At 36.2% G+C, this 23,398-nt stretch overlaps 1 protein-coding gene and 2 long non-coding RNA genes across 4 annotated transcripts; 2 read left to right on the forward strand and 1 right to left on the reverse strand.

The window, feature by feature from the left end:
* Positions 1-457: 457 nt before the first annotated feature.
* LOC135154372 (uncharacterized) lies at positions 458-3,868 on the forward strand. The gene is made up of 8 exons (XM_064100511.1): positions 458-477; positions 791-1,038; positions 1,183-1,257; positions 1,379-1,563; positions 1,805-2,152; positions 2,298-2,447; positions 2,661-2,853; positions 3,049-3,868. The coding sequence occupies exons 1-8, from the start codon at positions 458-460 to the stop codon at positions 3,330-3,332; spliced, it is 1,503 nt and encodes a 500-aa protein (XP_063956581.1). The 3' UTR covers positions 3,333-3,868.
* A 4,647-nt stretch (positions 3,869-8,515) lies between these two features.
* LOC135154577 (uncharacterized) lies at positions 8,516-13,744 on the forward strand. 2 transcript variants are annotated; one of them, XR_010293971.1, is made up of 5 exons: positions 8,532-8,715; positions 9,296-9,478; positions 11,087-11,204; positions 11,618-11,732; positions 13,393-13,744. It is a non-coding gene; the product is annotated as an uncharacterized LOC135154577 (long non-coding RNA). The 2 variants fall into 2 exon arrangements; XR_010293970.1 differs by having other exon boundaries at positions 8,516-8,715; positions 9,296-11,204.
* LOC135154578 (uncharacterized) lies at positions 11,618-22,171 on the reverse strand. The gene is made up of 3 exons (XR_010293972.1): positions 18,941-22,171; positions 17,761-17,887; positions 11,618-17,237 (listed from the first exon to the last, which is right to left on the reverse strand). It is a non-coding gene; the product is annotated as an uncharacterized LOC135154578 (long non-coding RNA).
* Between the last annotated feature and the right edge of the window lie 1,227 nt (positions 22,172-23,398).

Genomic DNA, 23,398 nt, shown 5'->3' on the forward strand with positions numbered 1-23,398 from the left:
ACGAGAATATATACGGGCGAGAATATCATTCTTAACAATAAAGTTACCCATGTTTTGGAGGTTTTCTGGCACAAAACATTACCCCATGCTTTGGGATTTCTTTTAAAAAAGTGACCCATTAGAGTGGCACATATCCCCATATACCTTATAAGATGAGTATTCCCCCCCCCCCCCCCACCCCACCAGGAATTACACCTCATACTAGATTAAGTCATTAATACAATAAAAATACAATACCTAAATATATTTCTTAACAGCTGGCTAAAAGAACGGAGAATTTCTACAGGAAATGAGAGGGAAGTGAGGAGACTCCAAGATGATGTGGTAAAAAACAACATTACCGGGGAACTGTTGCCTCTCCAACAAGGCTCAAGTGAGACTGGCATGGAAATTAAGGAGACCCCGGTAGTAACAGTAAGCAGCCTCAGTGCCCTTGTCAAGGACTTACTAGAGGAATATGATCGGTGAGTTCTACCTGTGATAATGTAAACAAAACCATTAAAGCAAATCATTAACATAACAAAAGAAGAAAGATATTTTAAATATCATTAAAAATGATTACTGAATGCACCAATTACAAAAAAAAATGATAGGGATGAATTCACAAGAGAGTTTTAAACCTCCTTTGTGAATTTGGGCCATAGTGTTTCTGATATTGATATCTATTCCTTATCCTCAGAAGCATTATGATTTTATTCTGGTAATATAATTTTATTAATTAAACCCATTTAAATCAAATTAAATAGCCCTTTGAATAATGCAATAATATCCTATTTCTACATATCTACAGACTTGGAGAGCTCACCTGGCATGACGACCACATCCCCGAAGGAGAAATTTGGTTGAAAGGGGGAGGAACTTTCAAGCTAATGGTGCAATTGGCCAATGTGAAGCGACCCAATAGCCTCCACAACACCCGGGTGATCATGTTGTTCCCTGGATCTGACTCCACTTACAACCTCGATGTCTCTCTGGAGACCATTAGATGCCAAATTGCTGATTTGGAGTCAATGTCATGGCGGTGTGTTTTCTTCTTCTGTTGAATAAAATATTAATATCCATAAAAATCAAAAAGATTACCAGAACCTATAAAATTTCAATGAGTAAGATTTCTAATGTGAATGTAGTTATTTGGTATGTGAATTTTATTGTGTCTATCTCATATTTTGTCTTTATACAGAGGGAAAACCATGAAAGTCTTTGCCTTCGGCGACTATGAATATCTGACCCGCATGTATGGACTCACTGGCCCCAATGGTAAGCCTTACTTTCATAAACATTATATATACATATATATTATTTTGATTGAATAGAGGTAATTAAAAAAAAATAATAATTTCTCTTGACTTGTATCCCCATTTTTTTTTTTCTTCACCAGGCCGTCATTGCTGTCTCTACTGTGAGATGACCAAGAAGGAAATAGCTGACCCACCAATGGCTGTCCCCTGTCAGCGAAGCCTGCAGACCCTCAAGGAATCCCTGAACCACTTCAAAACCTGTGGCATCCCAAAGGAATCTAATAACGTCATCAGATCCCCATTCTTTGACATTCCAATAAATAGGGTAAGATATTTAAGAAAAAAATGATTTCAATAGCCAAATGCTTAATCAGTAGCCAGAATATAACTCTCACCAGGGGTGGGGTGGGTGTGTAATCGGATCTGTATCTTACCACAGACCTTTATGCTTATCGGGTTATAGCTACTTTAAACCCCTCAGGAAGACAAACATTCAGAACATTCAAAAGTGAAATCTTAATTTCATCTGCAATGATGACAATGAAAATTGTTATTAATACCTCTGATATTATAAGCCCTTTTCTCTTATTTATCAGGTCTGTCCTCCTGGGCTCCATATCTCCCTCGGGGTCTTCTTGAAGCACTTCAACTCGCTCTGCCAAGCATGTCACACTCTGGACCTGGAGATTGGCCAGTCCTTGGCAAAAAGTCCTACAGACCAACTGGAAGCAAAAGAGGCCTTCAAACAGCAGCTGAAGAAGCTGAGTCTCCAGTCAAGACTGAAGCTTGCTGAGGAAGAACTCCACGACCTCATGGACCAGCACATGATGGTTGGACTTCTTTACCCTGAAGCTGAACCGCCCACCCTCATCCTGGAAATGGCTGAAGAGAAGAAGAGAGAGAAAGTTACACTGGTTAGTATCTTGGATGTCACACTGGCAGTATTGTAAATACGAGTTGCATACGTTTTAATCTTAAATCATGTATAGATGTACCAAATGCATCTTTAACTAAAATTAATATAAGATTTAACATATAAAATCTCTTTTTTATTTGTAGGAGAAGGAAATAGGCAAAATACCAGAAATGACAGTTCACTCTGGACCAACTAATGTTGGTCTAGAAGAAGCACTACAGCAGTTGAGAGTGAGCAGACAGGCGTACCATGGTCGTTCATTTGTAGGGAACCATGTACATAAATGTTTACAGGTGAGTAGAGTATATCATGAAAAGTAAGAACATTCCTGAAATATACTACTATATTTACACAAATTATAGTAATTCACATTGTCTTTCTTTTGAATAATACAAGAAAATATAAATTCTAGATGTTTGCTTCTTGCCTAATGTCCACTTTATTCTAATAGTAAATGTCACTATCCTTTTACTTTGAACCTATCTTCGTGTACCTTGTTCCAACAGCCTGAGAACACTGATCTGATCACTGCTGCTATATCAAAGAAGGTACAGTCACTCTGCCCCAACGACCGGGACCTCATCCAGAAGGCAGAAGAGATAGCCAGCAAGTATAATACTTTGCTAAAGCTGTTCGGGGCATGCCACCGGGGTATAAACACGGGTACTTTCCTGGACGACTCAGTCATCGACAAGCTGGGTAAGAGTCTAAGAGATCATGATCATAAAGGTCAGCTGCAAAAAAAAAATGAAATGCAAGTAATTTTCATATCAAATAAATAAAGAGTGACAGAGCAAGAAAATATCAATTGACACTGAAGAAGCAAAAATATTACTAGAAAATAACATTTATAGATCTCTATTTTTGTTTTTTCTATCGTTTATTTACTGACAGACAAAGACATCAAAGAGTATATGTTGTTCTACCGTCAGAACTTCCCCACAGAGAGCGTGACCCCCAAACAGCATCTATTGCAGTATCATGTCATCCCCTGGTTCAGAGACTGGAGAGCAAGCCTTGGGATGATGGGTGAACAAGGGGGAGAGTCGGTCCACTGCCAACTCAACAACATTTCAAGAGATTTGAGGGGCTACAACGATGACCTCAAACTCAATATACAATGTGTAAAAAATCAGTGGATATTAAGTAGCCCCTCAAATTACAATAAGTTCAGTTAGATCCACTCTAAATACCCTCTCAATCTCGGAGTAGAGAAGTAGAGAAGTGTACACTGAATTCTATGTATACAGAGCTTGTGGGGTCTTTAATTTTTTTTATTCATCTTATTTTATTCTATTATTTTTTATATTTTTTATTTGCAATCTAAGAATATATTCTTGCCTTGGGAATTAAACTTAGAATTAAATAAGAGTGTATATAGCATTAAACAAAAAATTGATTCGAATGGCTTTACTGAAGTAGGTCACCTTTTTGTTCTCTGTAATAGACATGCAGTAGAGAATTATGTTGAAACTTTAATCTATGACTATATTTCAAAAACATTGTATAGAATAGAATGATTGATTAGAATGCATTATGTATTTACATATATAGTCTAATAAAGTCTGTTCTGCAATATCTGGAATCTGCAATATCAGCTAGATACCAGTATCCATTAGCGGATGAAGTACAGAGAATCAGAGATACATGTACTACTGCCAGTGTGTAGGATTTAGGATCAGTGGACAAGTATCCAGACTTATTATTATTATTATCATCATTATTATCATCATTATTATTATCATCATTAATTATTATTACTTTTATTTGTATCAATACATTTAACTTCATCAGGCTGTAGACATTTGTTTATGAACAAAAATCAGAAACATTTACGTCTGGTCACAAAGAGTGTACCAATATTTATGTCTGGATAACTTGTGCACTAGACTAATGTGCACATTATTGCATTTGACTTTGACAAGTTCGGTTGATATTGAGAATAGAGAGAGAATAAAAGAATAAATACATCAACTATGACAGAATTTGAGAAAACAGTGGCTGGAATAAGGTCTGTGATGTTAATTGTCTTTGTTAATGCAGATTTCTAAACATGATGGGTGATCATAATCATATGGATGTGATAACTGACAAGCTGTTTGGAATCACTTCTGGGTACATTTTTGTAGAAAAAGTCACAGAATTTTGACAGACATATATACATGTATACACAGTTGTAAATTTAGGAAACACAAGAGCTAGAGCCAACAGCCCACAGAAACTCCCCAACAGAGTAATATTTTCCCAAGGGATTAAATTTTACAAAAAGCCTGCAGTGCTCAGCTGAGGGAAAATATAGTCCGAGGGAAAAAATAAAAAATAAAATAACATACATGTAGCATTTCCATTGGAGATCCGCATGCTCAAGTTGCTGCAGCTCTTATCCCCTCTAGGCTTTACTGTAGAAGATGTGATGGCATTTGGACGTTCATGTACCTCTACTCAGTATCTGTAATAGACCCAGGCGCGTAGCCAGGGGGGAGGGGGGGCGCTAGCCCCCCCCCCAAAAAAAAAAAACCGCCAGCCAAAAAGAGAGAGAGAGAGAGAGAAAAAAAAGTAAGAGGACGTAAAATTATATAAAGAAAAAGCAGACAAAGAAACATTTTTTAATATTCAGACAAGGATTATAAGAGTCGAGAACGGTACAACGAATCGTCTTCTTACTCGAATAATTTAATGAAATGTCAACACTCCCCCCCCCTGCACCCACACGCTTCGCGTGCTCACTACCGCCCCCCCCCCCTAAAATAAAATCCTAGCTACGTGGGTGAATAGACCTATTAAATTTAATATAATACAACATTAATACTCAAAGACACTAATAAATTAAATAATACTAGGTCTAGACCTAATAATAATATATGCCTATTAATAATATTTTTTATACCATTACCAATTACAATAACAATTACATTTCTATACTATAGTATAGGCCCTAGACAATACGCATTACCATTACATTAGCATTGACTCTCTATGCTTTAAATCAGCTGGAGTGGGCCCTACCCCTACTCCCTTGCTCAAAATTATACCCGACCCGGAACATCTTGCATTCTGTAGACTCTAGTCTCTACTTCTAGTTCTAACTTCTAGGACTAGGCCTATCATAAAAATAATACAATTGGGTCTATTATTATGTTAACAAAACAATTGAAGTGCCTTGTTCAAGTTGTTCCACGATTTAGCCAAAAGTGTGATACAGCAACGCTGTTTCGTGTTAGGGCCGACTGTGTATACGCGTACCCCCGACCAAGTTGTCTCAGTCATCGAAGTGGGACTGGGAGTCTACGCCTACGCAAACGGCGGTGGAGCGTACACCGCGCCGCTGTAATCGAACATCTGCGGCTTTTGGCAAACAGCACATTGTATTTTACAGTAAGTTAGACAAGTAAACATACTTTGATCAAGATCACATTCAAATCAGACACTCTCAAACATTCATCTCCATTAAAATCACGATCTTAACCGACTGCAGTGCTTGAATGGTGACGTCATGTTCAGACAGTGGCAATTTTTCAACCAAAAATCTTTAATATTTACCTAAAAGTAGCACCAACCCAAGGAGAAGTCTACCCAGGTAAAAAAACCAGTTGAAACCAGTTGAAATTTTAACTGGTTTCAACTGGAGTCAACTGGTACCAGTTGAAACCAATTGGCACAACTGGTAAACTCCCACCATGCCAGTATATTCCAGTTGAAACCCATTGTCTCAACTGGACATGCTGAAAACATACAAGTTTATTCCAGTTGAAACCAATTAACTATACTGGTATAAATTAGTACACCAGTTAATACCAGTTAAAACCAATAGGCCTTTCTGGTTTATCTACCAATAGATTCCAGTTTAAAACCCATTAGCCAAACTGGACCATTTGATGCCAGTTGGAACCCATAGAAACCCAATGGGTGTATATACCAGTTAATGCCACCTTAAACCCATAAACCATACTGGTATATCATTAAACCAATTGATACCAGTTAGAACCAACATGCATTACTGGTATACCTACCAGTTGATTCCAGTTAAAACCCATAAACCAAACTGGATCAGAGTGTTCCAGTTGGAACCCATAGACCTCCCATAACCCCACTTGAAACCCATTAACCATACTGGAATATCAAACAAATGGATACCAGTTAGAACCAATATAGGCATTACTGGCATATCTACCAGCTGATTCCAGTTAAAAGCCATAAACCATACTGGAGCAGATTATACCAGTTGGAACCCATAGACCTCCCATAACCCACTTGAAACCCATTAACCATACTGGAATTTCAAACCAATTGATACCAGTTAAACCAGCATACATTACTGGTATACTACCAGTTGATTCCAGTTAAAACCCATAAACCAAACTGGAACATATTTTACCAGTTGGAACCCATAGACCTCCCATAACCCACTTGAAACCCATTAACCATACTGGAATATCAAACCAATTGATACCAGTTAAAATTCAACATACATTACTGGTATACTACCAGTTGATTCCAGTTAAAACCCATAAATCAATTAAACTGGGACATATTTTACCAGTTGGAACCCATAGACCTCCCATAACCCACTTGAAACCCATTTACCATACTGGAATATCAAACCAATTGATACCAGTTAGAACCAATAGGCATTACCAGTATATATCTACCAGCTGATTTCAGTTAAAACCCATAAACCAAACTGGAACAGATTATACCAGTTGGAACCCATAGGCCACCCATAACCCACTTGAAACCCATTAACCATACTGGAATATCAAACCAAATGATACCAGTTAGAACCAATAGGACTTACCAGTTGATTTTAGTAAGAACCTGTATATACATATATAATATATACATATATATATATGTATATTAGAGGCATAGTGGTAATGCATTGTACTTATTTCCAACAGAGTTTATATATATATATATATATATATATATATATATATATATATTATATAAGAACTATGTTTTCATACCTTTGTTGTTTTATTTGTCGCTTCTCTTAAACTGACTTTTGAAATATTTTTGTAATTGTTGATATCTGCAGTAATCATTCAAATTTCTTATCCGACAAGTCACTGGCTCAATATAGCTGTAACCCACTTTACATTAATATTTATATTTTTTGTACAGATCATATTACTTCAAAGTCCTCTTATCTTTGTTTTTAATTCCTTTTGAGATAATTCTTTATGATTATCATTCATGAATGTGTTTCCTATAACTATTATTATTGTTACCATCAACAAAGCGTTACTTTTCTTTAAAAAAAGCAAGTATTATTTCATACAATCCACTCTTTAATCTACATGTATTGTTATTCATTCAACATTGGTTAAATATATATTTATGTGAAAATGTTCATTATGTTAAAGGTATATACATTTAGCCTACTCCCAACCTTTGCCCGTTCCTGCTTTTGACATTACTCCCCCCCCCCCTGTATACTTTTCTTTTTGTATCCCCTTTCCAATATTATACATTAGTATACTTTGTTATTTTTTTGTTGCTTATTTGTTTACTGAAATTTTGCTCTGTACAAATTCATGTAATTCAGCCTTTTACCACAATAAATGCCATGCATTTATCCATCCTATACACAGCTCGATTGAGGATAAGAGGAAAAAAATATCTACATAATAACTAACTTAATTATTCTTTATGTTAATTTTAATATTTCCACCTTGAAAAGTTTCATTAAAGTATGTGGTTCGATATTACCATATAACTTAAATCGAAACATGTTATTCTCAGTGAAATTTTCTAGTTTACATTAAAAAAATTGTTATCCTAGATATTTGTTGCGAGAAAAAAATTTCTTCCTATTTAATCCCTTTTTTCTAATTTAAGTTAAAGAGGAATATTTTACACTATTTTTACAAATCACATAAAAATTATTGTATTTTTCTTTTTTTAACTCACTGATATTTTAAAAATATTTTTGAAGGTGAATATAATAGCTATTTTTTTCTATTTATAACGCGCATATTTATTGCTAGTTTACAACCTTGCCATGTTAAGCAAGGCTATCTTTATCTTTCAAATAAAAAGAAAATAAATAAAATAGAAATAAAGAACAAATATTAAGCTAATTCATTCTTAAACTTTCAAAGAAAAAAAAAAGCTCCAAAAGCAGAGGCAAAAATCGTCATTTCTTGACTGGTTGCCAACCAAAACCAAACAAGAAGAAATTTGTATGTTAAGAAGTTCGTATTTCTATTTTAAAACTTCTTTCTTGCTTTAGACCCCCCCCCCCCCCTTCGTTATTCAATCACCGGGCGCGGGCGGGCCTGCGCATGCGCACTGAGTGCCACTGATCGCTATCGTCGATAAATTATGCAAATTAACCAGCGCCGCCAAAATTAAACGTAAACGCAAACCGCCAATCTAATTTGAATTTGAAAGAGCCATCTTCGCCGCGCCGTTAATTTGCACCGCACTTTTATCGAGTGCTAGTGCGATAAAGAAGGGTAAAGAAGGCCGTTTTAATAATAATTCAACCACTGAAATCACACGGACCAGATTTGGACAATGACTTGAAAGCTAAGACATTCGCAGTAGGCTCTACAGGTAAGTTAACAATTTTCTATGATTTTCTTTTCGTAGTTTGTTAAATGGCGCGGCTCGCAGCAGCTAGCTGCGGGGCTAGCTGTAACGTTAGAGTTCGTCAGGACATCCTGTTACTGCCCCTCAGCGCTGCCTGCCGGCCGCGACTAGCCGGGCGTGGATGTGTGGCTGCCATGCCGGTGCAAGTCTGCGCACATACATCATATTGACCTTACGATTTGTGTTAAGATTTAACATGAATTTCTTTTTATTTCACAAAATATTTCAGTTGATATTGTTCCATATATTGTTATAAGTAAATGAGAGAGATATGTGATCGAATGTGAAACTGATTTTCTTGGTCTTGGAAAAAATCTGAGAGTGAGACTCAGCCAGTTATGATTTTCAATTTCAGATTTAACATTATGATACTTTGATAGTGGCCAGCGCCTCGTGTCTGCGCACCAATCACTTTACACACGATTTGAGGATTTTGATGAGATTTTGAAATGCCGAAAATCGAAATTCATTATTTTTTCCACCATTTTAAGAGTCTGATTTTTTCATGAATAGCTGTTTATCACTTTTTGACTGTGTATTTCAGGAGAGAGGGAGACCCAAAACCACCTGGAGTCATACTGAGCCTCGAGGAGGAGATGAAGTCAGTGAACATGACCTGGGGTACCGGTAGTTTCCAGAAGAAGGCCCAGCTCAGAACCGCCAGGACTCAGGAGTGGAGATCCGAATACTTCGTTGCTGCCCTCCATATGAGGAGGCTGTAAGTTAGGTAATTCAGATGTCAAGTTTTCTTTTGGGGTCTTTGTGTATCTTCTATTATGAGAATTATGGAAAAGAGATGGTGATTTAATGGTTTTAAAGATGTAAAATATGAAATTCTAGCACTTTTTTTAGGCCTAATATGAGTTCGGACACCCTACTTATAATTTTTTTTTGAGGAGCGCGATATTTTTGTACATGACCCAAGCCTAGTTTCACCACAGATTAATTAATAGCTACACAGCTGTTGCATTTACAATTTTAATAACAATCTACAACAATTGAGCATTTTATAAAATTGAGTGTGTCTAGGAAAGCAAATTCGGAGGCATAAGGAGAGCCATTTATTGAGCTCCATGGAATTATAAACATGAAGGACTGATCTCTGCGACATCGATTTCAGAAGTATTCCCAAGACCAAGTGAACTTACTCATTTTTGTCTCACCTGCATAGCAGAGTGAGACTATAGGCGCCGCTTTTCCGACGGCGACGGCGGCGGCGGCGTCAACACCAAATCTTAACCTGAGGTTAAGTTTTTGAAATGACAGCATAACTTAGAAAGTATATGGACCTAGTTCATGAAACTTGGCCATAAGGTTAATCAAGTATTACTGAACATCCTGCCTGAGTTTCATGTCACATGACCAAGGTCAAAGGTCATTTAGGGTCAATGAACTTAGACCATGTTGGGGGAATCAACATCAAAATCTTAACCTAAGGTTAAGTTTTTGAAATTTCATCATAACTTAGAAAATATATGGACCTAGTTCATGAAACTTATACATAAGGTTAATCAAGTATCACTGAACATCCTGCTTGAGTTTCACATCACATGACCAAGGTCAAAGGTCATTTAGGGTCAATGAACTTTGGCCGAATTGGGGGTATCTGTTGAATTACCATCATAACTTTGAAAGTTTATGGATCTGATTCATGAAACTTGGACATAATAGTAATCAAGTATTACTGAACATCCTGTGCAAGTTTCAGGTCACATGATCAAGGTCAAAGGTCATTTAGGGTCAATGAACTTTGGCCAAATTGGGGTATTTGTTGAATTACAGCCATAAATTTGAAAGTGTGTTGGTCTAGTTCATAAAACTTGGACATAATAGTAATCAAGTATTACTGAACATCCTGTGCGAGTTTCAGGTCACATGATCAAGGTCAAAGGTCATGTAAGGTCAAAGAACTTTGGCCACGTTGGGGGTATTTGTTGAATTGCCATCATATCTCTATAAGTGTATTGGTCTAGTTCATAAAACGTGGAAATAAGAGTAACCAAGTATCACTGAACATCTTGTGCGAGTTATAGTAGTTTTCAAAATCAGCACTGCTGCTATATTGAATCGCGTGATGCAGGTGAGACGGCCAGAGGCATTCCACTTGTTTAAATAAATATGATGATGTGCTGTTTATCATTATAGTTGAATCATTGATTCACAATCCCATGTATTTTTCTTAATGTGCAAATGGAATTTTACAACACTCTGTAGTAACCCTTGCCCGCCTTAGGTGTAGACATGTATTGCTATTCACTGTAATATAGACGCATTTTTATTCACTGTTCACTGTACTGATTATTTTTCTCTCCATTGTATTAAAAAAATTATTCAGATACATCGCATCTACCAGCAAAGAACGTGTGCCAGTACAGGGAAGGAATGTACCTGTCGCACGTGAACTCTTCAGAGGCAGTGAGGACAACAAGATCTGCAAGCAAGTGATCCTTTTTGTAAGAAAATTTCCAATTAGTACATTTCACAATTAATTTTTTTAAAGCCTTTGTACACATTTAGAGTATCAAGGCTTACAAAATGTAAAAATTAAATGTTTGCCCAAAAATCATTATGGGAAAGGTGGATTTCCGAGGAAAAATCAAATCTATCTTTGTTTACACAGTTGTACGAGCAACCTTATAGGAGGCTTGTCTAGGCTCCGTGATGAAAATACAATGTAAAAATTGATTCACAATCCCATGTATTTTTCTTAAAGTGCAAATGGAATTTTACAACACTCTGTAGTAACCCTTGCCCGCCTTAGGTGTAGACATGTATTGCTATTCACTGTAATATATACGTATTTGTTATTCGCTGTTCACTGTACTGATTATTTTTCTCTCCATTGTTTTTGAAAAAAATTCTTCAGATACATCGCATCTACCAGCAAAGAATGTGTGCCAGTAGAGGAAAGGAATGTACCTGTCGCACGTGAACTCTTCAGAGGCAGTGAGGACAAGATCTGCAAGCAAGTGATCCTTTTTGTAAGAAAATTTCCAATTTGTACATTTTACAATAAAATTTTTTTAAAGCCTTTGTACACATTTAGAGTATCAAGGCTTACAAAATGTAAAAATTTAATGTTTGCCCAAAAATCATTATGGGAAAGGTGGATTTCCGAGGGAAATCTATCTTTGTTTACACAGTTGTACGAGCAACCTTATAGGATGTAAAATGATTAAATTATCTTCATGGAGTCCTCTAGGCTAGCCAGTGACATGGGCCCATGCCCATCAATTTTAATTCATGCTTTTGCATAACCAAATGGCGTGAATTTGGAACTGGAAGTATAATTTCAGATTGACCTCAGAAATGAAACGTGCACAATTAGTCTGAACTAAAATAACATTTCCTGAATTTTTCTTAAATCTGGAGGCTGAAGTATTTTTTTATCTTTGAAATTAAATTGGTTCTCGTTGTTTTTTACCTCTGACTTACCAGTATGTGTGGGGGTACCGTAGAAGTAGAATTAAAGGGATGGTCCAGGCTGGAAACATATCTCAATAAATAGAGTAAAATTCACAGAGCAAAATGCTGAAAACTTGATCAAAATTTGATAACTAATTAAGGTTTTGAATTTTAAAGATTTGCATTATTCCGGTGAAATAGTTCTAGGCATGTCTTTATGAATATTCATTAGGTTGGCTGATGATGTCATATCCCAATTGCCCTTTTGTATTTTATTATATGAGATTAGGTTTATTAAGATATTTTTAACCAAGAACTATTGACAATTGGATTGACAACTGATTAGGTGCATTAGTTATTGACGCAACTTATTTCATTACAATGGAGACGCATCATTTACACATGTATGAAAAAATCAAACATTTATGATTTCATCTAGTAACATAAAAAAAGGAAAGTGGAGATGTGACATCAGCCCACCTAATGATTATTCATGACGAAGTGCATACAACTGTTTTCACAAAATATTGATAAACTTTAAAATTCAATAACTTCTTGTTATCCTATTTTGATGAAATTTTCATCATTTTGCTCTGTGAATTTTACTCAAGTATTATTTAGATGTAAATATTTTCGGCCCGGACCATCCCTTTAATCCTCGGATAAAATTTTGTATTTCATTTTTTTTTTTTTTTGCTTTGTCTTGCGTTTTTAAACATGTTCTGGGAACTGCTTTTTGAAAGTTGTCAGCATTAACAAGTTGTCTTTTTCCGACAGTTACCATAGTAACAGTCAGAGGCCAGTGCTTCTCAGCCAATCAAAAGCAATGATTTCACTGAAATAGTCGGCACTGACGATCATGAAATACCCATCAGATGTTAGCAGATAATGTGCAACATAGACTCCTAGATACATATATGCAAACATACATAGTCTAAGTCTTTATTATTAAAATAAATGTATAGGTATAAGGTCGAGGCAATTTCATCTCTGCGATGTCAATTTCAGAAGTATTCCCAAGACCATGTGAACTTACTATACATGTTGTAATAAAAATGATGATGTGCTGTCTATCATTTATAATTGAATCATTGAAATATGGAACTTAGAGAAGTTTCACTATCCCATGTATTTTCTTTATGTGCAGATATAATTTTACACCACTGAAATTTTGTATTACGGTATTCACTGTACTTATTATTTTTCATTCCATTGGTTTTTTTTTCTAATCTTCAGATACATCGCATCTACCAGCAAAGATCAAGTGCCACTACAGGAAAGGAAGGTACCTGTTTCACGTTTCCTCTTCAGAGCCAGTGAGGGCCCCAAGATCTCAATAAATAATAATTAAAAAAAGACTCCTTTATCATTCCTTTAAAAATAGTACATATTATTTATTGAAGGTAAATGCTTAGATGCATTATATTCAAATTTTGTCTCCAAGCTAGCATGTAAAAATTGGATTGACTACATATTTACTGTGTAAGTTAATGATCTTTGTTGACACATAATACAAGAATTATACACAGCATGTTACAGTTTGTAACATAATTTTCTTTCATTAAATTCCTAGTTTAAATACCATATAGATGTTTTTTGTGACTTTTGTCATTCTCTGATGTTTTTTGGTACAGATTTCAAGAGACTGAGGGATTGATTTACCAGAGCAAGTTTACAGTCCAATCCTGTTATATTGTGCATGTGGAAATTAACAAGGTTTCAATACAATGCTACAAATTTACCTTGATTCATTTCATCAGTCCTATGTGCAAGGATAATTATTTCACTTGTCCATGCACATTGTTATAACAGGAGTGGACATTCAATGTAAAGATAATTGAAGATAATTTATAATTGAAATAACCGCCTGAGAGGGGGGGGGGGGGGGGTGTTGGTACCAATATTCTAATGTGTGTGTGCGCAAGGAAAACGAAGGAGTGATTATATGAGAAGAGTAAAAGATCGGGAATGTACATATCCACATGATTCATTTTTGTTTATGCTATACATTGCAGGGTGTTTCTAACTGGTACCACTTGACAATTTATGTTTCCAACTGGTCCTAACTGGTGCTTTCAACTTGTTCTAACTGGCACCAGTTGACAACTGGTGTTTCCAACTGGTTTTAACTGGCACCAGTTGACAACTCATGTTTCCAACTGGTCCTAACTGGCACCAGTTGACAATTGGTGTTTCCAACTGGTTTTAACTGGCACCAGTTGACACCTCATGTTTCCAACTGGTCCTAACTGGCACCAGTTGACAATTTGTGTTTCCAACTGGTTTTAACTGGCACCAGTTGACAACTCATGTTTCCAACTGGTCCTAACTGGCACCAGTTTACAATTGGTGTTTCCAACTGGTTTTAACTGGCACCAGTTGACAACTCATGTTTCCAACTGGTCCTAACTGGTACCAGTTAGGACCAGTTGTCAACTGGTACCAGTTGCTAACTGGTACCAGTTAGGACCAGTTGCCAACTGGTATTTCCAACTGGTACCAGTTACAATTTGTCAACTGGATTCCAGTTGATTCCAGTATTGGAATCAACTGGAATCCAGTTGATTCCAGTATTCCAATTTCCATATTGAATCCAGTTCGCTAACTGGAATCAACTGGTACCAGTGCCAGTTGGATGAACTGGTCCTTAACTGGTTTTTTGACCTGGGTAGTTGATCAAAAAACTGTAGGATGGTCAAAAATGAGAAGAATGAGAAGTATATGTCCTCGTTCCCTATTATGCAAAAGCTAAAAATAGTAAAAATTATAGTTTTTCCTAAAACGCATATTTTGGGAAGGTTTAAAAATTGAAATTTTATTTAACAATTTTTTGGCAAAATAAGGTATTTTATCATAAAGGTATAATTCAAAAAATAGATACGATTGGTAATGATTGCTACCCTCGAAATAATAATATGAATACGTATTTCAGGGGTATGTTTTTGTTTCACGTCATGTTTTAGTCATTTTTGATTGGTAGTTTGGCAAACATGTGGCAACTTTTGTTTACATTCTTCCTCGGTTCGCGACGATTCGACCTACTTTGTGGATGACGTCATAAGACAAAATGGATGCGCACGTTACGCGCCCCTACAGTAAATTACGTGGGATCATCTCAACGAATGTTGGCGCTCAGCGGGATTTTCCACAGGGGGGTGAAACTCCGCTTCTGCATCCGGTCAGAATTGAAGAAAATTTTGGAGGGTCAAAAGTGCACACTGCTCCCATTTTTCGTATACAAGCCTATGGACACCGCCACTGTTTTGGTACACCAGCGAAATGAAGGCGTGGTCACGGAACGTCCTTCGCGCATAGCGTAAAAATATGTAAATTAGTATTTTGTCACTAATTAGCATAATGCGCGACCTGATTAATAATCGTTTATGGTGTCTGTCAGTGATTACATCATGTCAGATCATTCGTTTTTTTCCTCCTCAGAGTTTTATTATTCATCTATTTTAATGATCTATTTGTTATTGCTTGTTACGATTATTACTGCATCTTTGCTTTGTTTTAGCTGCAAACGGCCAGGATCTTTGCTAAAAAATATTACAGAGGAGGTTCCCAAAGAAAATGTTGCCATATACGATGACATCTCTTTAAGTTTCTGGAGCCCTTTTTTCTTTTTATTGCAGAAAACGAAATGAACCTCTTTTCATAATATAAACAAAGATAATAACAAATCAAATTCTTTTCCATAATTGTAGTCTCCAATATAAGTCCTATTATGAATAGCAGTCCTCGGAGCACTTAATTTTAAATGGCGACTTCTATGTCAAACATCAATAATCATGACCTAGGTATATACCATATTTTAGGGGGGAGGGGGTTCTCAAAATTAAATAGGCAAGAGAGCAAACCGATCGTAGGCTATTTCTTTTTTATTTTCAACTGAAAATGAATCTGGTGTAATTTTCATTTGGAAAGAAAAAATACATTTTATATGCAGGTTTAAAAAATTTGGAGAAATAATTTGCCCCCCCCCCGTCATGAACAGTAAGGTCTTATGATTGCTTCTTTCAAAACAAACTGAACTTTCACCCCCCCCCCCATCTCTCTCTCTTTCTGTCTGTCTCTCTCTCAGAAACTGACATAACTATATGCATACAAGCAAATAATCTCCTGTCATTTTACTTTCTTTCCCACTCTTATCCTTATTTTTCTTGAATAATATTTTAATTGACTGCTGTTTGATCTCATGTAACAGTGGTATCATCACATTTCAGTACAATGCAACATCTTGTGCCATTTGTGCATAACAGCTCAGAAGCAATACATCATCACAATTAATTGATAAATGAAAATTACCAAGATCAAAAAATTCAATTCAAAATTAACATGTTTATTAAGGAATCCATTTTCTAAAACATTGACATTAACATAAAAATAATAATTAGCATCTACCAAGCATTAAATTGTATTTAAAAAAATGAAGGCAATGCATAGCTAAAAAGGGCTGTTACTGGGTAAGGGTAGTATGGGGTGGGTATATGAATGTACAAAAATAGGATTAAGTACATTTTTCTACATTGTACAATGTTTGTTAAAATTTCATTCAAAGGATCTCGATGAGCCTATAGTTAATATTCCATAAAAGAGCATAAAAACCTTTGATATTCGTTTATTTTCTTCCACAAAAGTTTATCACTCAAAAAAATTGGTAAATTCCTTTCAAATTTGCTGACAAGAAATAGTCTTCTGATGTGAGAGCACTCCTCATAAGGGGGGGGGGGGTGGGACACAATGCCAGAATCCTAAAGAGTGCCTTCCCCAATCAATACATTAGCGAATCATTAACAAAATTTGATTTGTCTACTGTCACTGTGCTTAGAATTCAATCTATTTTTGAAATATAGTCTATTTATATATTATTGCAGTGTTAGCCCATTTCACATTTTTTTTAAATGAAGATAACAATAAATGCAACTTAATAACCCTACATAATTTATGAAGACTTGCAGTGGCGTACCGTGGGTCACGGCATCGGGGGGGCACCAGCAAAAATTTTGAGACCGTTTCATATCTCTTCTTGGCACTTATGTTGTGATACCAGTACTTAAACAGCTTAGGAAGTGGGAAACCTGCATGGTAAAAAAGAGAAAAGAACATAATAAGCTGTAAATTATTTTTACTCATCTAGTCCAGTTTAGTAAAAAAAAGATGTAAACTCTATTTTATATCTTCAGTGATAAAACAAGTTTAGCACATGCAGTCACTTTCGTCCCACATCCAGATAAATTCATATATCAATATAACTATCTACAGTATGTTTTGAAAATAAAGAGTGAAAATTAATTCAAATATTTATCAGAATTTTGTGATAACTGTTAATATCTTGGGTTTTTTATGCAAATGCATGTATAGACAGGAGATATGGATAATTAGTATGCAGTGTTAGAAATGGAAATACTGGTGAATCTGAATTCAAACAAATATTAACTCACAATGGAACTTTAACATTACATGATATCGCATCATGTTTCAGCACAATTGGCCATAGCCCACCCCCTCCCAAAAAAGGGGAAATATTCATTTTTTTTTTTTTTGGGGGGGGGGGTGATGAGCTTAGATACAGCCTGTATATTATCAAAACAGTAAGCATACCTTGCAATTTTTCCATTCAGATATCCTGTTCCTCATTAGATTGTAACTAACACTTGCTGATCGGCATGGTTCTCAATTTTGTACTTCTGACTAGGTGTGAACTGCTAAGAACTTGGTCCCACTGGATCTGCAATTGACAATTTAAATTTGAGAGTTTTAGAGATAATAAAATTACTCTTCTTAAACAATGTTTTTGAAATTTCTAGCTGCCCATATCCCAGGTCTATGAATGAATATTCCAAACTAGAACAAAAAAGTTATCTGGACCCGAAACTTCATTCTCTATCACATAGAGGCATAGGCCTACCTCACTCTGTTTATAAAAGTAAAATGATTCCAACCACATATTTCTACAGCTGTAATAGCTGAATCTGGTCTATGCTGGGCCTGTATAACTTAAGAATCACGTCACATTTGAATGAAGTAAACACTAAGAACGTTTTCAAATTACCACCCCAGGCCGGACCCAGGGTATCCTGTTCAAATAGACTTGATTTAGGTCTAGGGTAGGCTACGCCATTTCATTCAAATCTAAGACTAAGACAAGTAACACTTAACATAACAGACATTAATGCTAAGTCAATCGTATTTCAACACTGATTATTCTGAAGTAAAGCGTTCCTGAATAAAAGAAACTGCTGAGAATTATACTTATTCATATGAAGATGAAATAGAGGGGACGGACTAGGCCTAAACTTCAACTTTCAAGCTTGAAGTTTGGGCCTAGTCCGTCCCCGCTATTTTCATACCCCATGACTACATCGACAATCTCGCTCGGCTAGCACCGGCGATATCAAAGGCCGGATCCCGCTCTGACCATATCCCTACATTGACCTAAATTTGAATAGGCCTAAAATCGACAGTTTGTCGTTACTAAAAAACAGGAGGTCGGAAACAAGTCCACATCTACCCCTGATAATTGTCTAATCACAATAAAACTGAAATAAAGGTTTACTTTGGACCTACATGAAGCATTCCGATGAATGTCTAGATCTACGACAAACTATATAGACCCCTAGTCCTAGAAACTCAATGATCGATCACACTTATTTGGAAGTCAGGCAAAAGAAATATTGAAATTGAGGTTTACATAGTGCGTAATACAGGATGAGCCCCGAACCCCGGCAAACACATTACAATTTGCAAGTGAGATCAAAACATGAAAATGAGCGTAACTTACTTTTATTCCTATGGAATGTCATTAGAATAGTATTGATGTTCCCTCCAAGATTTTCCGCTCCAATGAAGTTCACTCAGAAACCATGATTTCGAACATCAATTCTATAAACAGATAATTAGTCTAGCTATTTCGTTTCAGAAACTTCAAATTCGCAGAGTCCAAAAGAACGACACTTCGCACAGATATCGTAGGGAATTGTGGGACGGAAAAAAATGTTTAATGCATGAGTACATGAATAAAACATTAGCGTTTAATCCAATCATACAAGTGCATTATGCGTATTTTGACGTCATTCTCATGAATAAAACATTGACCCTCCAAAATCATCCTTCAAATTGTCCGCCGGCAGCCATGTTGGCTATGTACAAAACCTATGGGAAATAAAAACGCGCGGAAAGAGTTCCCTCTCTAGCTCCCTTCGGGAGCACGTACGTGCAGTCGCCGCTGGCTAACGTCAGCTTAATGGACGACGCCATATTGCCAGATTCAGGCAGATTTGGCCCGCGCCCTCTCCGGCTAACGCTCGGCTAAAGCTCGAACGCCATTCACCCATACACTAATTCCCCTTGATTACCGTTGTTAAAAACCTCTGTCATATCTTTTCCAGCATTTTTATGAATTAGCGATTGATGTTTTTCCGTTTATCAGATATCCTTCATTATACACATATTTTTTTCATATTTATAACATTTTTATTTTAATCACAATTTTAGTCCAAACGCGGGTCAGTTTTTGTTAACCCACGTTGTTTGTGCATGCCCACGTATAGCCTTACGCGTATTGAAAGGAATGATGTTGGGTCGAAAAACAGAATTGTTATTGTTTGTTCCTTGTTTGTTGGGGATGAAACTATGATGGCGACCAGTCACGTTTGACTGTACCGCCAAATAGTTAAGATTAATTAATTAAGGTCAAGGTGAGATAAGAGAAATGAGCAAGGGGCATTGTGGTGGGGGAGGGGGAGGGGGAGAGGGAGAGAGGGGGGGGGGGGTTACGAGGGCCGAGTGGGGATACAGTTTCATCATGCAGTACAGGGCGTCGATGAACACTTTTATTTTTTTCTCCAAAATATGGAAAGTGACAGAATAATCAGAAAAAGGTTGATTGGTTCTGATTTTGAAAAAAAAAACAGAATTTATCAAGATTGCTGTTATTCTTCATGGTTGTAGAATTTAATTTAGTTTCTCTGATAAGTATAATTCTTTCAAACAACTCAAATTTTGATTAATCGTATTTCATTTATTTCACTCTTTTCTTTCGCCTCGTTTTTTTTTCTTCCAAAAAACCAGGGAGCTGAAAAATATGAGAGCTAGAACCTAAAGATATGGGGTAGCTATGACGTTGGAGGGGGCGCAGCCTCATGCACTTGCAGATCCAAATCAATTTTCACAGGGGAGACACTTAGAGTAGCCCCTATTTCTTTAATATTATTTTTACAAGCAAAAAGAAGTCAATGAAGACATCAGGCCACCGACAGCTGCCTCGTCAAAGGGGGGGGGGGGGGCGGTCGATTATTTTGAGTATTTTTTTTTCATTTTGTCCTCAATAAGGGGGGGGGGGGGTTCAATTAATTCTATATACACTTCTATTGTCTTTATATATGGGGGGGTCTGCTACTGAGCATGTTTTTAAAAGGGCTTAATAAGGGGCTTAATACAACAGAAATTGTACGATTTAATACAATAAAATGTATCATCGAGGTTAATACTAAATTAATACACAATTAATAATTGTTTTAATTGAAAATGAAAATAATAAAGGCACCCATATAGATCTTAACATCTCATAAATACAGGCCTATAAACCTGTATTGGAAGTTGAACAGGCATAAAGTATAAATGTTTAGCTATATAGCTGATGCTTTGATCCCGCAACCAAATAATGTTATCATAAACTAGTAGATGTTATATCAGTCATGTCAGTGGCGTAACAAGTGAAAATAATTGAGGGTACTACGATATGGCGTATCAGGCAAAATTTATAATATATAGTTGCAAGCAAGCGACATAAGCATAATTTTGACTTTTGGTTACAAAAATCCAATTGAACAATTTCGCAAGATTCTCTTACCTTTTCCTTTTTTTTCTTGTTCGTGAATTGGGGGCATGCAAGACCCCACCCCCCCCCCATACAGCACCACTCTTTGTTGTCACTGTCTAAAATGTGATTTAAACTTTGAGAATTTGAATTTCTTATCTAAGTAATCCAAAGGGATAAGACAAAAATATTTGCAGATTACTTATTTCAAAGTATTTTTATACCTAGTATAACTCCCCAACTCTGCTCTAGCTGCACTGCACGTTGCCTAACGGCCTTCCACCAAAGGGCCAGGCCGACTCGCCCCGTGAGCAAGTGACCGCGTTCGCGTAAGTTCACCCGAAGCCAGGACTAAATTCTGACCATAAACATCACCTAACTAATCACTCTCTGACAATATTTCAAAGTATCTTTTATTACAGTCGATCCTTTGGGCCATTAAACGATAATATTTCCAATGTTATCATGACAAACAATTTTAATGAGATAGTGGCATTGTAGAAAAAACAAATTTATAAGCACGAAATGGCACCAGATAAATCATCAAACATACAGCGCAGCGTTCGGGACTGGTGAGTGGTACGGCTCTCTTGGAGTTTTCGCCCCGACGAATTCGGCGAAAACGCTACCATTGCGCCGTGCGAATGTTCAATCTGCGGCTCTCAATCAGAGACTTGAATGTCTCTTTTTGCATTATCGAAAATGTATCATAGACTTTGTTTGATTTGTTTACAAGTAAGTTGCATATCCGTCGTGATAATTAGGAAAATCCATGATGTCTTCTTCTAATTCTGTAAAAATTACCTCTTCAATGTGCCTGTGTCAGAAAATTGCCGGAAATCGTAAAAACTTGCCTAAAATGTCTCTTTTTGAAAGTTCATCCATGGTCTGGAAAAAAATGTTATAATTTATGTAGACGTATACCGTAAACAAATACATCCTCGATCACTGAAATGAAGTGTTTGCTAAGCTTTTATATCTCAGACCGCGTTACCATGGCAACTTGGGAAAACCTTTATTTTTTACTAATAAAATTCTGGTTTTAAGGGTCATTTTAGAGACATAAAACTAACCATATTTTGAAGTATTGGGTTTAAATTTCACATAAAACTGAATTATCTATGTTTATACTTTCGTATATGAATATTCATATTTCTTGTAGAATCTTAGTTTTTGATTGGTCAATGTTTCAGTCATGGGTAATAACTGAGCGTTAAAAAATCTGAAAATGCGCATTTTATCGGCAACCAACAAGCAAGATGGCGGAACACATTAAGTTGGCGCTATGCACGTACGTGGGAGCTTATACGTAAGATCGTATCTCTGTGATTTTCCAAGGCCCTATATAAACAAGGTTGCGACACCGGAAGTTGCCGTCATTTGCTCATGGAGCTTTTGAATAGTTCCAAACTCACCGAAGTCAATGGGGGAGATTTTTCGACAGCAAATTTCAGGTAATTACAATTGTTATTAAGAAAAACAAAATGATCGTTTTTAACGAGAATTTTATGTGCTTCATTTCTATGTGATCGATTTGCAATAATTTTGAATTTTAACATGCTTTTTTACTAATTTTTAATAGTTCCAAGGCATAAACATGACAGTAAAGATACGGTATGGGACTGGCAACCGTGGCCGGCAGTGGGGCTGGCTCAGTAGGCCGATATACGCTGTGACTGGTTGTGTTTCCTGACGGGTTGGGCGTCCGGACTCATGAGTTTTTCCTTTCGATTTTGAAAAGTTTACAAGCAATGTCTTTGATTTTTTTAGCACAGAATGTAAGAAAATATTATAAAGAACAAATAATGATGGTGATAAGCATTATTCAAGCTATATTTTTTGCTTTATTTTCCTGAGAAGTGAGATAAAAATAAAAAAACAAGTGAGATAAAAATAAAAAAACAAGTGAGATAAAAAAAAAAAAAAAAAAAAAAAACAGCAAGCCTAGAGTACTTCTACATAGGATGGGGGTCGGGTGTCCGGACACTTTATATTTTTGAAGCCTTCTTTTTTGTCTTTATATGAATTTAATAGTTGTAATCATCTTCTATTTTGTTCTTTGTAATATATTCCTTAACATTTTGTACTAAAAATTGATGAAACTTCGCTTGTAAATTTTTCCAGACGACTTTCTAAAGTAAAATTGATCGCCCGGACACACAACAACTGGGTATACAAGGCTTCATTTTTCAGTGTCCAGACACCCAACCCCTCATCGATGTTTCCACAGATCCAAAACAAATTTCCTGAAAATGAACCCCAAATTTTCTAAAATTCATAGACAATTCCTGGAATTTTCAATTTTGATTTTCAACGAAAATCTGGCAATAATAAATAATAATTAATACAGTGAGCTTAAATTTGGTCCAAGAAGTGACCAAAATCAAGAAATTTAACAGTTTTTGTTCATCATGTCCTCTT

Source organism: Lytechinus pictus, chromosome 6, assembly GCF_037042905.1.
Source record: "Lytechinus pictus isolate F3 Inbred chromosome 6, Lp3.0, whole genome shotgun sequence".
NCBI lineage: Eukaryota > Metazoa > Echinodermata > Echinoidea > Temnopleuroida > Toxopneustidae > Lytechinus > Lytechinus pictus.